Source organism: Chrysemys picta, chromosome 10, assembly GCF_011386835.1.
Source record: "Chrysemys picta bellii isolate R12L10 chromosome 10, ASM1138683v2, whole genome shotgun sequence".
Taxonomy (NCBI): domain Eukaryota; kingdom Metazoa; phylum Chordata; order Testudines; family Emydidae; genus Chrysemys; species Chrysemys picta.
This window is the reverse complement of record NC_088800.1, coordinates 65,058,319-65,073,743: the sequence shown is the minus strand read 5'-3', so window position 1 is coordinate 65,073,743 and position 15,425 is coordinate 65,058,319. Positions and strand designations below refer to the sequence as shown.

General features: G+C 44.5%; 1 protein-coding gene across 10 annotated transcripts in view; it reads right to left on the bottom strand.

Annotated features, from left to right (window-relative positions):
* Positions 1-1,652: 1,652 nt before the first annotated feature.
* Positions 1,653-15,425, bottom strand: part of CIITA (class II major histocompatibility complex transactivator) — a 67,826-nt gene continuing 54,053 nt past the window's right edge. For all 10 annotated transcript variants that reach the window (XM_005306760.5, XM_065559947.1, XM_008172816.4 and 7 more), the window contains 6 exons: positions 11,939-12,031; positions 11,216-11,299; positions 10,241-10,324; positions 9,063-9,146; positions 6,010-6,105; positions 1,653-4,462 (listed from right to left, as the gene is read on the bottom strand). In XM_005306760.5, coding sequence (XP_005306817.4) covers positions 6,030-6,105; positions 9,063-9,146; positions 10,241-10,324; positions 11,216-11,299; positions 11,939-12,031 — 421 coding nt within the window. In that variant the 3' untranslated portion in view covers positions 1,653-4,462; positions 6,010-6,029. The remainder of the gene's footprint in view (positions 4,463-6,009; positions 6,106-9,062; positions 9,147-10,240; positions 10,325-11,215; positions 11,300-11,938; positions 12,032-15,425) is intronic.

Below are 15,425 nucleotides of genomic sequence, written 5' to 3'. Positions count from 1 at the left end.
ACAACAATAGTTTAGTTATATATTATAGACTTACAGAAAGAGACCTTCTAAAAACATTAAAATGTATTCCTGGCACACAAAACCTTAAATTAAAGTGAATAAATGAAGCCTTGGCACACCACTTCTGAAAGGTTGCCAACCCCTGGACTACAGGGATGTGAACTGCAAGATGCACTAGCATGCTGTGCTATAGCTCCCCCATTTGGACACTGCTTGTGCGAATTAAAAGGTATGTCATTTGGGTTAATTTAGGGCTTGTCTACATGATCCTGCAATGTGGACTACAGGGGCATGAGTTGCAGCTCACACTAAACTGTTGCACCATAACTGCCCCATGCAAATCCTGCTAGTGCAAACTACAAGGTAAGTAGTTCACGTTAACATAGTCCCCTTTCCAATAGGACCACCTTAATGTGAACTAGCTAGTGCATGCTGCAATTCACACCCCTGTAGTGCAAACTGCCACGCCATGCAAACAAGCCCTTTTATTCTAATGAGGATTGAAAGCTGAACAGTTTCATTTCCCCAGAATAAAACTCTGTGGACAGCAAAATCAGCCCCTAAATTAAGTTGCAAAAGCATTGCTACCATAACAGAATTGACCTCTTTTTTCAGACTTCCTATATGCTATTGCTATTAGAAGTGATAATATTTCTTTCCTCAGCAGACAGCCAAGTGTGCATTTTCTTTGCACCCATCTCAGCCTTTCAAAGCCAGTCAGGACAATGTAGGCTGATACTACAGTTCCCCATGAACCAATCAGCATGCTTGTTGAAAGCCGTTTTTCCTCTGCCCTGGATGCTTGCGCTTCCATCACATATTTGAACTCTCCAGCAAAGTGAAGCAATAGGTCACTCCCAGTCCCCAATCTTCTGTGCCATGAACAAAGCTTTCAAGGCTAGTGACTGCTCCTGCAAGAGGCAGAGTAAGTCAGACAAGCGACTCAGCACTTCACAGGTGTGGGTCCTTGCTGGGGACAGCCAACATGGTCATAGCAGGGTGACGGAGTGCTGAGCGCAGTGTTCTTTGCTAGACAGTCCCTGACTTGTCAGATCTTTGGTCAAAATGTTCAACGGTGGAGACCTCGATTTAGGCAACTACTCCGTATGTAGGCACCGATATAAAGGGGGCCAAATTTTATAATTGCTGAGCTGCTCAAATGTCCATTCGATGGCAGTCTAAACACAGGATGTATTGAATCAGTTCAGTCTTTGTTCAGGTTTGAGAATGATGTATCTGCTGCTTATGTACCTCCTACTTACCACAAAGAGGTTCCCGCAGTCACTAAAAGCCCTCTGGCAATAAATCTAAGAAATGTATTTTCATGGAACACCAAAGAGGGGGCCGTAGATCTTGACCCCATTCTTGGCAGATAATCCTGACACCACTTTAAGACGCAGTCTCTGGGTCAGTGTTTCATTGACGGCGAAGCAAGGGGAATACCTATTAGCTTAGCTCATCCATCTTTTTGTCAGTTCATGATTGTTCCCTACAGTGGATTTAGGCCCAGATCTTTAAAGGACTTCAGGCATTGCTCAGCTTTCCACTGGCTGAGGCGATGAAAGTCCTGAGCCTGACATTGCAACTGGGAACCAACAGATAATTGAGTAACTTTTAAACAGAACATCAAAACAATTTAGCAAATGAAATAGTTACTGTAAAAAGAATGTGCAATTTTATTAAATTTTAAAAAGTTTACAAAAAAAGACACAAATAAATTGCATCTGAATTTATACAAACTATACATTATCTTTACATGCCTCAGACTCATTAAAGAAACATACCAGTGCAGCTAAGAAACGTTTTATACAATCCAGTGTAAAAGCTCCGTAACATTCAGTTATCTCACTAACTGTTTAGTAAGATTTTTCCATAACTTGCTGTGAGAGGGGGTTGCAAAATATGGCCCTAAAATAGTATCCATTGTCCCGTGCCACAACTTTGTTAAGAAAAGACAACTTATAGGGCTGCCACCAATGTGCACTCCAGAACGTCTGCGGATATTGGTGGGAATTTAACATGCAGGAGTTGGCCCAAGACTATAAAACCATTCATGAAGATTAAATGGGGAAGGGCAGCAGGGATAGGTTGTTGATTTTTTCAGAGAGTTTTTCCCCTGTCCTGCCAGGTGTTAAAATGAAGAAAATGGCTCCTTTTCCAACTACAAACATGATCACCTGGATTCCGTCTCTCCCCGCCCCCAGCCCTGTCTCCCTCTCACCATTACCTCCATTTAGCTGGTCTTCTCCCACCCCCCATCCCCTTTTTTTAAGCGGGTTCAATCCTCCCTTACCCCTTTTCTTTATTTAGTCCTCTCTTTGTCCCCTCTGAAGAGATTCTGGAAACAGAGAAATGTCAGCAGAAAGGCATAAGTTGTTGGAAAGAACTTGAAGGCTCCTCTCAAGGTGGTTTGCCTTTAGACAAAGGAATGAGAACATATGAGTGTATTTCAGAAGTCAGCAGAGACCAGGGTTCTGTGGTTGCTCCTGAGCAGATGACCGTCTCACTAACCTTTCAAGTTCAACAGGAAGATGCATTGCCTCAAGTGTTTTGCACATGGCTGGTATCAGCCAACCAATGTGTGACAATGTGGGAAAGCTATTCCAATGAGAAACATTAGCCCAGATGGGTAACTATGGGCAGCCACCGTGACCTGTCCTAGAATTTGGAGTCTGCAAAGGACTGGTCATCAGATTAAATTAGAGTAGCTTACACCTGGCTGCCTTTGACCTCCAGGGGCTGTTCCAGCAGCCAGGAATAGCTGGAATGCAGCTGTACTTTAGTCCCTACACCCAAGGGAGATGACGGAGTCTCTATGCCATTCTGGGTTTCCTCTTACCAAGGGGAAATGTTCAAGTAGCTGATTGAGCTAGTTTTCAGCTACTTTGCAACACCAGAATGAGGTGCAAGAATCTAGCCTTACAATTTTCAGAGTATGTAAAGTCATCTCCAACTTCTCCCATTTAATCTCATTTTTCCCATTTCCAGTCCTTTACACAGGAAATCATTATGCTTGTCCTGACACTTGTCTCTAGAAAACCATAAAATCCCTCCAGTATCATAGGGGCAAACTGAAATAAACGGGAGATCAACGTCTCGCCACTCAATTCAGTAGGATCCGAATTTGGATCATTATATACAGAGGCTAGCAGCTAAATGTGCTGATATACTGAAATTGGCTCGTCTAACATGCCTTGTTCTTTGAGACTCTGTAAATGTGGTCTATGAAACAATGTGAAGTTGTGATTTCATGTTGAAGTTGTGATTGTTGAACAGTCTGTGTCAACTATCATGTTGGGAAGGGTAAGTGAGAGATCGCAGAACCCTGAATCCAGTTCCTGAACATGAATAGGAGAGAGAATACAGATTCATTTTCAAAATCAAAACTTTCAATTTCAAATCTTTTGCTTCACAAAAGCATTGTGTGTAATTTGACATGTATTTTGTGTTAATGGCCCTCAGGTTTTTCTACAACTTCCCACAGTCAGCTCAAACAAACTTTCTATTCATTCAGATACGTCAGTTTTCAGATCTCATTTAAGAGCAGTTAAAAATCTGATTGCATATTTCCACAGTCATTTTTCAGGATTTCTGTGCAGCAGATTGAACCCTTTTAAATGTCTGTGGATTTCTGTGAAGCTCTTTTGTTAAAAACCATTCACATTTTCTAGCTTTAATTTCACCTTTCCCTGTAATTTTTTCCTTTGTCATCTTATTTAAAGGACTCTACATCAACAATAAGCAAACAACAGATTTGGGTGAAACACCATAAGAAAGCAACATTATCACTGCAGATGTGATTAGTGTAACATTTGACAAAAATGCTGATAAGTGCCACCTGTAAATTCATAGGATTGGGTAAATATGCCGGGATTTTCATGCCCCTATGTCAGTATGCTCCCATCTTTAGGCTGAGCATTCTTGCTAATGTTCTAAACCCTAATGCTTACAATGGAGATTTGCATATGAAAAACTCCACTAGACTTCGATAGTTCAAACTCACCATGCCATCTGCAGTTTCAGATACAGTGGGCATCATAAAAAGAATCATCTTATCCACAGCTATATGCCACCGTTCCCATAGACTTAATTTCTTCACGCTGAGTGGGAAGTGTGGTTATTATACAGTTTTATATAATGGAAGCACCCCGTTTATTTTTAATGGTGACCTCTGTAGCGTGATCTTCTTTATACCTGTGAAGCTTCATCCTACATAACTCTTAATGGCTTGTTCAAGGGGAGCAGAATCGATCCATTTGAATAGCATTTGAATGGACCTGCTTAACTACAGAACGAGCATTTGGACCTCTGCTGTTTTCAACTGTCCTCAGAAGCGCCAATGTAATTTTCCATTCTGTAGCTTTCAGGAAAGCTAGTGTAGTTGCTAGGTTTTTTCCTCATTCATAAAGCAGCAAACAAGATGGGAACATTCAGTAATAATTTCACCTCTTCTTAACATTACCTGTGAAAATGATGAAAGCACAATATTAGTTCTGTGCCCTTCAGCTTCATCACCAAGGTTCATCTCCATGAAATCAAAAGTATCTTGCTCACACTGGTGTTAGTGACACTGACATCAGTAGGGTTGTAATTCTGATTTAATTCAGTGTATGCGAGATCAGAATCAGGCTCTAAAATGGCTTGCAAATTTATTGCCAGGGAACTGGGCAAACAAACTATGGATGGAATTAGAGTCTGCAAACTGCTTACACTTCAGAGTCTTGATTTACAGTCTCTGAAAAAACTAAAAGACACAGTGTCTAATAATAGCATGCAGTGGAGAGCAAAGAGGGCCATTCAATGACCAGAATGCATAAAGTTTTTGTGCTCTGAGCAGGTCTGGAAACTCAGGGTGATGAGTGGAAGATGCTGAATATACCATGCTTGGCTAACAGCATATATGCTTCCTGCAGCATAATGTCGAGTAAAGCGTTAACTGTATGGAATAGTAATAGCACAGTATCAGAGATGCCGGCTGGATGCTTTCATAGAAACCACCTAGGATTAAGATTTACAGCATGAATCCACATTGCCTCCCAACCACAAACTAGATTGAGAAGGGAAAAGGGGACTGACTAGATATGATCAAGTCGTCTCTTGTCAAATCACTCCCCCCCTCACTTTCCAAACCACTGTGCCTTCCCACTCCAGATCCTCTGCTTTTTATCCAAGCATGAAAGGAAACAGTAGAAAATACTGTGAACGTTTTTTCTAAACATGATTGTAGAACTGGAAAATGTAGGCTGTCAATCGGTGGTGAAGCTCCCACTTTGCAAGGCAACGTTTTGAAAGAATACAAACTACACAGTGGGCCTAATCCTGAAATTCTCACCTCAAACCAAATGGGAGGAATCAGTGACGACATTGCCTTAGAGCAACTTTGCCTGTGTAAGGATTTTGGGAATACCCATTGTGTTTCTGGAGCAATCCTGGGAGCATGTGGGTTGGTGAAAACCTCTGGGTGGATCAGAGCAGCAGAACAGTGCATGTGTTGCATGGTGTTCAGAAGATCTTCCAGAATCTCTAACTAGACACCAACATGGAGGAGGGGTTTGGCAACCATGTGAGTGCTGATTTCAAATGCAGACAAGTTTTTTCCAAGGCATAACAGGAAATAGCTCAAATCTTTACATGTTGACAGACTCTTCTCTCAAACACTGTATGTTCCATAGTGACTACCAGCCACTTACTGGCTTTCCTATCATATGTTCTTTGTTTTTTCCCCCCACAGCAGGGCTTCCCTTTGGTTCACTGGGGAGAACAAGGATCTTGGCAATAAAGCGGATCCCTTTCTCCATATCTCTAGGACTCCATGAAAACCAACAGTACTCCCTTAAAACATTGCCGTTCCCCACCCTCATCAAAAAGGACTCTTGCCTCTCAGGGCACTAATTGTTGCAACCCTGCTCCACCAATGTCCCTATCCCAACCCTATGAGCCTCTTAATAACCAACTCCTCAGACAGAGTATCCAGATTACAGGGTTAAAAGAATAAAATAGTTCAGCTACCTTCACAGGATCAGCTGGTTCTACAGCAAACTGATTCTAGAATCTAGCTGTTGAAGGTGCTCAAGAACTCCATAGGGAATAGTAGGGTTCCACATCCTAAGAGACAGTGAATTGAAAAGGAAAACAAAAGATTAGCAGAATTTTTAACTTGCAAACTTCCATCACTATTTCTCTGCAACAGCTGCCTTTCGTTTTCAAATATATTTAAAGTTGTTACATTTCGTCCCGCCCTCCTTTTATTCTAAGGACCACAGACCTATATTCTTTTCAGTGGAAGAAAGAGAGGAAGGGAAAACCATTCAATCAGAGAGTCCTCTGTGGCTCAGGTCATAGAATGAGTTACGTTCACCTCTTTGGGAGCAGTGTTGAGTTCCCACCAAAAACCCTGACCCTGAGTGTTTGTCAGAACTGACAGCTCCACTCCCCCAGAGCATTGGCCACCGATCAAAAGGGGTTGTCCATCTGCCTGCCTTTCAGAACTGGCAGCCTCACATGCCACAAAAAATTGATGTAATGTGAAGTATTAACATATGCAAAGTCAGCTAGAACACAATGCAATGGGCAAGCTGCAGCCGGCTTACTCTCTAATTCCGCCCCTTAGTTAACAGCCCCCCCTATTGTTAGGGAAGAGGTGGGGGGCCGCAGTCAGTGAGAAGGAGCATACAGCGTGCCATAAAAGCACAGAAGAAGGTGAAAGGAAAAGGCTAGAGTACATCTGAAAATGGTAACTTTTCAATTGTTTGTTTGGAGTGTCCTGTTTATAGAATTGACTGGACAACTACATCCCTGCTATAGAATTCTACTGAATGGTTTAGCGGAAAGCGCTTTCTATATTTGTACAGGATTTTAGCACAATTTCTATAGAATCCCACTGATTTCATCCCAAGTAAGAATTTTATAAATCCCCATTACATTCAATAGCACTGGTCCAGAGAAGTGAATTTCTCCCTGTTCTGGTGAGCCGGTGGGGATCCTGAGCGGAGATAGGACATAGGGAGGAGGACACTAGAAACCCATCATAAAAAGGGCAGTGACAAGGCTAGCGGGTCTTATAATTAACTGTCTTGAGAGTTGTCCTATATTGTAGCTCTTACATTAGAAAGCATGTATTTTTAGTGTGAACAAACCTTAGCTTGAATGCTGTTATCAGAAATGGACCTGAGCCACAAAGTTCGGTTTCAGACATGCATTTCCCCAGATAGGAGTGTTTGGATCCAGGTTAATATCCCTTCTCTAGCTATTATGAGGGCAGATTTGTTTAAGATTCCAGGTCCAGTAAGTCCATTTGTTAGTGCTGTAGCAAAGGCCAGTTTAAAGTTAGTTATGTGGCTACAATCCCTGATGTAAAAGCTGCCCTCCAGGATAGCTGCCCAGGTAAGTTAATGCCATTGTCCAACACCCTTGGCAGTGCCTTTTAAAATGCAGGCTTCGACTAGGCATTTCAGCATCAGACATTGCACTTTTAAAAAAAGTTTCATTGCTTTGTTTTGTTGGCAGCTCCTAGATCAGGGGTGGGCAAACTTTTTGGCCTGAGGGCTGCATCAGGTTTGGAAATTGTATGGAGGGTTGGTTAGGGGAGGGGGTCGTGGCCCACCCTCCCCGCACTATCCCCCCCCACCGGGACCCCTACCCCATCCGCCCCCCCGCTCCCTGTCCCCTGACTGCCCCCCCGCCACGCCATCCAACCCCTTCTCTCATTCCTGACGGCCCTCCCGGGACCTCTGCGCCATCCAACCACCCCTTCCTCCCTGGCCCCTGACTGCCCACGGAACCCCTGCCTCTGACTGCCCTCCACCGGCCCATCTAACCCCTCCTCTCATTCCTGACTGCCCCCCCAGGAATCCTGCCCCCATTCAACCCCCCTGTTCCCCGCCCTCTGACCGCCCAGACCCCTATCCACACCCCACCCCCTGACCACCCCCCCAAACTCCCCTGCCCTCTATCCAACCCCCCCGCTCCCCACCCCCTTACCACGCTGCCATCACCCCCGCGCAGCACAGAGCACCGGGTCAGGCCGGGTCCTGCAGCTGCGCTGCCCCAGAAGCTCGCAGCCCACCGCCCAGAGCATTGCGCCAGCGGCAAGGCGAGCTGAGGCTGCAGGGGAGGGGGGACAGCAGGGGAGGGGCTGGGGGCTAGCCTCCCGGGCCAGGAGCTCAGGGGCTCGGCAGGAGGGCCCCGTGGGCCATATGTGGCCTGTGGGCTGTAATTTGCCCACCTCTGTCCTAGATGAAGCCTGTGTCAGACTGGCATTAGCACAGTTTTCTTGGGGCTTGTGAACTAAATGCTATTTGCAATGTTTTTTAAGCCTGGTATTTAAGCTCGGGAAGCGAGTATAGAAATGTAAACCCAGTCAATGCCACATGAAAGAAAATGAAGCTAAATGCCATTGTCTGACTTGACAGCAGAGTTCAAATAAAACATTTTAATAGTGATGATTTAATATGAAGTGTAACAGGCTGTCGAGGGGAAGTCTGTGAGGACAGTAAATTTTTACTTTCCAACACCAGTGGCATGCAATTCCCAAATGGAAGAGTAAAGGTTTACAGTCCTCACACACTTCCCCTTGACAGCCTGTTACACTTCATATGAAATCATCAGATTATAGAGCTTATGCTCCCTCTTGGCTTTTTGAGGTACGTTCCCAAGTACAGACACTTGGGGCCAGGCTGTGACTGTGGAACATCTGCCTCCCTTTGTGTCTCTTTGGTTGGGAAGAACCCTAGAATGCAAAGTGGCCCTGTTAGGCAGGAGGTGGGGTCACATCTCCCCCGTCCCAGCCCACAGAGCAGGTCAGGTACATTGTGGGGAGCAAGCTGCATGGTGGGAAGCTCTATGCAGGCTATGTAAATGGCACAGACTAGCCCTGTTGTCACAGAAGGGGTTAGAACCAACAGAGTGCAGTGACAGACATTTCTGTCAAGTCAGTTGCTACTTTTGGACTAGTGATATTTTTAGTTTCTTTTGCAAATCTGGCGAATCCATTGACCAGCATCAGAACAAATCCCAACCCGGTTTATAGATCTAAGCTATAACGACACAGTCCAGAGACTTACGCCACACTCTTGATGTGGGGGCATTTTCTGAGGCTATCAGTCAGCTTCTGGGCTCCGGCATCAGTTATCTTGTTACACTGAACACTGAAGGCAAAAACACATTTGCTGGCTGTTAGTCCAGGACACACTAACCATCACACAGTCACTAACCAATCAAAAATCATCCTTGAGATAAAAGGAGATATGGGGATTAATTTAAAAAAAAAAATTAGTCCTCAAAGGAAAACCCAGGTTGCCATCTGGTCCTTGATTAAGACAGTCAATCTCCTGAGCCATCATCCCTTCAATCCACACGAGTTCTCCATCCTCCTAATGTTCCACCTTCTTCTACCACTTTTCTCCCATCCCAAACTCAATCTTCTACTCTGCTAAATGTTCTCTCATCCAAAGTTGGCTTGTGGGGCCTGGAATGTCCCACCCCCAATCCCAACCCACCAGCTTCCTTTCCTCCTGATTTTAGGAATCTAGTACTGGCTGGACTAATTGTGACATACTACACGATTAATTATAAAGCATATGAAGTGCTATGAAGTGCTAGAAGTCACCGCAAATCCCTTCAGACTCTGTGTGGTTTAGTGGCTCCTGGACATACAGTTATATCTGGAACGGTCCCTTAAATCTTTCTAATTGTTGGTAACTACATCTGGACCCAGCACACGCACATTTCTGCTGTCCAAGGAAACTGGGGAAGGTATATAGCTTTCCTGCTCTTTTTTTTTTTTGAAACAAATGAGTCAGATAAGCCTGTAGTGCCCTTAAGAATCTCCCTGGCCTTCTCAAAATCCTGTGGCTATCACTGTTTGTAGTGGGCAAGAATTGTTTATGTTTTGAAAGCGGGAGCAGAATTGTCTTTCAGGCTTAACCATAAATACTAATGCTTTATTAGGCTCTGTCTTGTAACCTACCCCCAAGCTTATGTCCTATTCATTGCCCCCTGGGTTTCCTCTTCCTATCCCAACTGCCACCACAAAGCTTTCCCCAGTTATTCCCCCTCAATTCTCTCCTTCCCCTCTTCTCTCCGTTCCCACGAACACAGGGGTGTAAATACCCAGTTTCCAAGCATTTGAAACTCCTCAGCTGATGGTAACAGCAATAAAATATTAATCTGCAAGATCAGATTTTATAGTATCTAAGCAAGCTTTTTTCCCCTTTAGCCTCTCGGAAGATTTGATACTTACTGTAGCACCCTTAAAGATGCCATTGCAGGAAGTATTTTTGCAATATTTTCCGCTCCAGCATCACAAATGTAGTTATTGTACAAACTGCAGAAAACACAGACAGTAGGATCACCATTAAATAAAGCAAAATGTTCACTAATAAGTTAAAGAAAAGAATTCCAGACATGGCTGGTACATAGTAGGGTATGATTAATTCTTATTAATTTGCAACCATTCTGTAGATTATGGTTTTAAAATATTTTAAATATGAAATTACAGTCCTATTGAGAGCCAGGTATTCCCCTTGTTCAGTTTACAAACATAAATCAAAAATAGGATTAGACATTTAAACAGATAATGAGAACATCTTTGGTTATATTAGATATGATTTAAAAACCTGCAGAGGCTAAAACAGAATGCTTCAGGGCACAAGGGTTAGGAAGAAGCTTCCCTTAGGCAAATTATTCCATAATTGAACTGTAGGGTTTATTGTGCCTTCCTCTGAAGCACAGGTGGGCAAACTATGGCCCGTGGGCCACATCCCGCATGCTCTGTGCTGACCCGGTGCTCTGTGCTGCGTGGTGGCGACGGCATGGCTGGCTCCAGCGGGGCAGCGCGACTGTAGCACCACCAGGCACCAGTGCTCCAGGCAGCGTGGTAAGGGGGCAGGGAGCAGGGGGAGTTGGATAGAGGGGAGGGGAGTTTGGGGGGGTGGGCAGGGGGCGGGGGTGTGGAAAGGGGTTGGGGAGGTCAGAGGGCGGGGAACGGGGGGTGGGGTTGAATGGTGGCAGGGGTCCCAGGGAGGCAGTCAGGAAGGAGGGGGGCTGGATGGGCCAGCAGGGGGCAGTCAGGGGACAGGGAGCGGGCTGTGTGTGGATGGGGCAGGGGTCTATTACAGTATGTGGGCATTATTCATTCCAAGTATAATCATTATCTTCTGACCTAAGGCACAGGGACACTTTATACAAAGCAATAGAATAGAATACGAACACTCACCTAAGTGTCTTTAATGAGGATAAGGAAGGAAGAGCAGTAGCTAGTTGCTCTGCACCCAAATCTGTTATCTTGTTCTGTGATAAGCTATTACAAATAAGATGTTCTTGTTAATAGAGCTTAATTAAACCAGATTATCACAATGTTGAGTAATTTTTTTCCATGTTGCTCTAAAAATTTGACACTGAGATGTAACATGAGAATGTAACCCTATAACCACCAATACTCTGACATTTTCCCATCCCAGAATCATTTAAGATGATGTTGTCCTTCCAGATTATCTCAGAGAAGACTGGGTCAATGTGGAGCAGTTCTGAGGGCCGTAACCAATATTTTTTTTTAAAGCAGATAAACCAGATAGAGGATTTAACCCTATTTGAAAAACAAAAGCCTGAAATCTCCTCTTGGTGATTTTCAGTGTCTAATGTATCTAAATGAACAAACTATATATTTTGCTAATTAGGCCAGACCCTGCCATCCATCCACACTCAAAGTCACCACTGCCTCCAATGGGTATTTCACATCTGGAGCAATGGCAGGATCAGACATTAAGAAATTTCTCTTAATATTGTACTATGAATAAGGCAAACTTGGGAAAAATTAACTGCTTGCCTTGACGCAGAATTAGGAAGCCTCAAAGCACAATCCCAACTCTGAGTGCCATAGGATTAACCTATTTCTCTTTCCTGGCTCCCAGAAGTTGGCACTGTTAACCTTGCAACTTACTTCAACGTTTCCAGTGAAGTCAGCGCCGACAATACTTCACAGAGACTTTTTGTTCCTACGTCTCCTATTTCATTTTCACTCAGAGCATCCAAGCTGCAGGACCACAAAGCAAGACATTACTAGGTTTCCTTTTAACTATTTTCTGTCCATTGATCATCTAAGATATCAGCTCATAAATTTGAGAGTCTACTGCACTTACCAGGCAATCAGGTAAGTGCAGGGCTTAAATTCAGACGGAGCTGTCTGGAATGGAGGCCTGGTAAATATTTTCAAACCCTCTGGAATTTTTATAGCATGTTGGGAGGAGAGGGGGGCGAGCTATGGGAAATGCTCTATAAGAATTTAAGCCCTGGGTAAGAGCAATCTTGCATATTCGAGCTCTTCTAATAAGCAGCTCTCGTTGCTTTCCAAACTCAGAGCCTAAGAAGATTTTAAAGAAGAATAGAACTACATGACCCACTTCCTTTGATATGCAAATGGTAGCACTTAATGCCCCACTTACACTACAAAATGAACATTGTTAAAACAGTTATGAAATAGTTGTGTCCCAACTGCATTTCCTCCCTACACGTACAGAAAAAAAAAAAACGATGCTATAACAATCATCTTCACTGCTTCCTCTCCTGGATGTCCACGGAACATCTTCTCACTGCACTTTCCTCTGGTGGAAGGGATTTTAGGTAGGGGACCATATGGCCCATTTTGGCTGGGACAGTCCCTTTTTTAAGTCCTGTCCCAGCCGTCCCAACTTTTTTTGGCAAATGGGACAAATGCAAAGTTTTGCCAAAAAAGTGGGGTGCGACCCCTAGCGGGATTTGGAGGAACTTGGGGGGAGGGGAGGGCGAGCGGCAATGCTAGGCCAGCCCCACACAGAAGGGAGGGCTCAAGAGCAGCTCTGGCCTGGCCAGCCCCACATAGGTGGGTGGCAGGGGTATTGGGTTGGCCGCATGCACCAGGGGCGGAGAAGGGGGCCTTGGGCTGGCCCCATGTGGGTGGGTGGCAGGGTAGCCTCAGGCTGGCCCCACGTGCCAGGGGATGGGGGGGATCTTGGGCTGGCCCCATGTGGGTGGGAAGTTCAGGGAGGGCTCAGACTGACCCCATGAGTGGAGGGGAGCCTCGGGCTGGCCCTGTGCAGGTAGACGGCTGGGGGGCTCAGACCACCCCATATGCAGGGAGGAGAGGGGGGCCTTGGGCTGGTCGGTGGGGTGTCCCATTTTCCCTTTGGGAAAATATGGCCACCCTAATTTTAGGAGTCTGGATTTGAGGCCATACCCCCCGCTTCTAATCTTATATAGACCACACTGGGAGCCATGGAGCAGGAACCCATTTGAATTGTGCTTGCCTTTCCTGAAACATCAGAGAATGGTCACTGATAAAGCAGGATCTGGGTCATAATGGGATAATGAGCTGAGCCAGGAAGGCAGGATCCTGTGGGCTATTATGTTGCCATCCATCATCTCATGGAATGCCCCATAAAAAGCAGTGGACAGTTCAGGGTGATAATCTATGGTAGAATATTGCCCTTTGTCTCTATGTTATTTTGTTTCCTGTTCAAAGGAACTTAAATATCTGGGGATAGTTGGCTTGACCTCAATGTGAGAGGGAAGTATTGAAGGTTCAGTTATAAACAGCTATTTTTTTGTTCATGATAAAGGAATGGGTAAAAACACAGGGCAAAAATGTGTTGTCATAGTATAATTAAGAAATAGCTAACCGTATATATCCATACATAGATCGTCTCTTCCAGAAAAGGAAAAGAAAAGTATTACCAGTGGCTTCAGCACAAAGCATGTTAATTGCTCCCTTAGTGTTAAAGCAGTCATGATCCTCTCCCAAGCAGAACTTAAAACTAAAAGAAATTATGGAGATCACAGCCATCAATCTGAAAGCAGCTTAAGAGGCTCTTGGTACCAACAATGAGGAGGTTTTGTCAGGGCTCCTCTGCAAGGCAGAGATTCAACAGCAAAGTTAGCTGTGGCCACAAAACAAAACAAAAAACACCCTACCAACCTGAAGCCCCAGTCCTGCTTCTGCTGCCGAATGGCTAGAACTACAGTATTTCCAACAGTCATTACAGTGATCAGCTACACTCTTCGCTACAATGGTGCAACCCCACTGATTTAATTGGAACGACATGTGATTAATGATCATTCCCACAAGCAGTGTTTACAGGCTCAGGCTCAGAGTGGTTTTCCTCAAGCCCACAGAGAAAGTCAGCGTCAGAGCTGGGATTAGAATGAGAGCTGGGCAGGACATGCAGTTCTTTTGCAATCTAAACACTTCACGAAATCGGGTTGTGTCATAAACAGATAGTTAAGGGTTAATGCCTCTTTTACCTGTAAAGGGTTAAGAGGTTCGCCTAGCCTAGCTGACACCTGACCAGAGGAACAAATGGGGGGACAAAATGTTTCAAAAGGAAGGAGGGAAGTTCCCTTTGTCTGGGTCAGTTTTCAGTTTTGACCGGAGTGGGAAAGCTCCAAAAATCAGCCTCTTATCAAGCAGTGAGTATTAGTGAAGGGAATAAATAGGTTTATGTTTATTTTCTTTGTAACTTGTCTTGGGCATTAGGGAATAATCAAATTGGGTAATTTTTGTATAACTAAGGGTACGTCTATACCCAGCCGCTAGTTCGGCGGCTGGAAATCGAACTTCTGGGTTCGACTTATCGCGTCTTGTCTGGACGCGATAAGTCGAACCCGGAAGTGCTCGCCGTCGACTGCGGTACCCCAGCTCGGCGAGAGGAGTACTGCGGAGTCGACGGGGGAGCCTGCCTGCCGAGTGTGGACCAAGGTAAGTTCGAACTAAGGTACTTCGAACTTCAGCTACGTTATTCACGTAGCTGAAGTTGCGTACCTTAGTTCGATTTGGGGGTTTAGTGTAGACCAAGCCTAAGTTTTTGCCCAGGGGAACATCCTCTGTGTTTTGAATCTGTTGTCTGGAGATCAGCTTGTATGCTATCGCCCAGAGGGTTTTCTTTTACCTTTCTTTTCTTTAATTAAAAGTCTTATTTTTAAAAACCTGATTGATTTTTTCTTGTTTTTAGATCCAAGGGGATTGGATCTGGACTCACCAGGGATTGGTGGGGGGGAAAAAAGGGAGGGGGAATGAGTAATTCCTCCTTGTTTTAAGATCCAAGGGGTTTGGATTGGTGTTCACCAGGGAATTGGTGGAGGAGTCTCTCAAGGCTACCCAGGGAGGGAAAGGTTTTGGGGGGGAAGACCGAGTTTCCCAAATGACAAACTATTTGGGTGGTGGCAGACCAGATTTAAGCTGGTAATTGAGCTTAGAGGTTCACATGCAGGTCCCCACATCTGTACTCTAAAGTCCAGAGTGGGGGTGAAACCTATGACAGGTTGATTTTTCCAGAATTTTGTTTTAGAAGAAAACCAGAAAAATTTCGAAGAACGTCAAAATATCCCGTTTTAATATTTTTGGAATGAAACCTTTCAATTTTTCATTTTAAAATGACTGTTTCAAATAGTTTTAT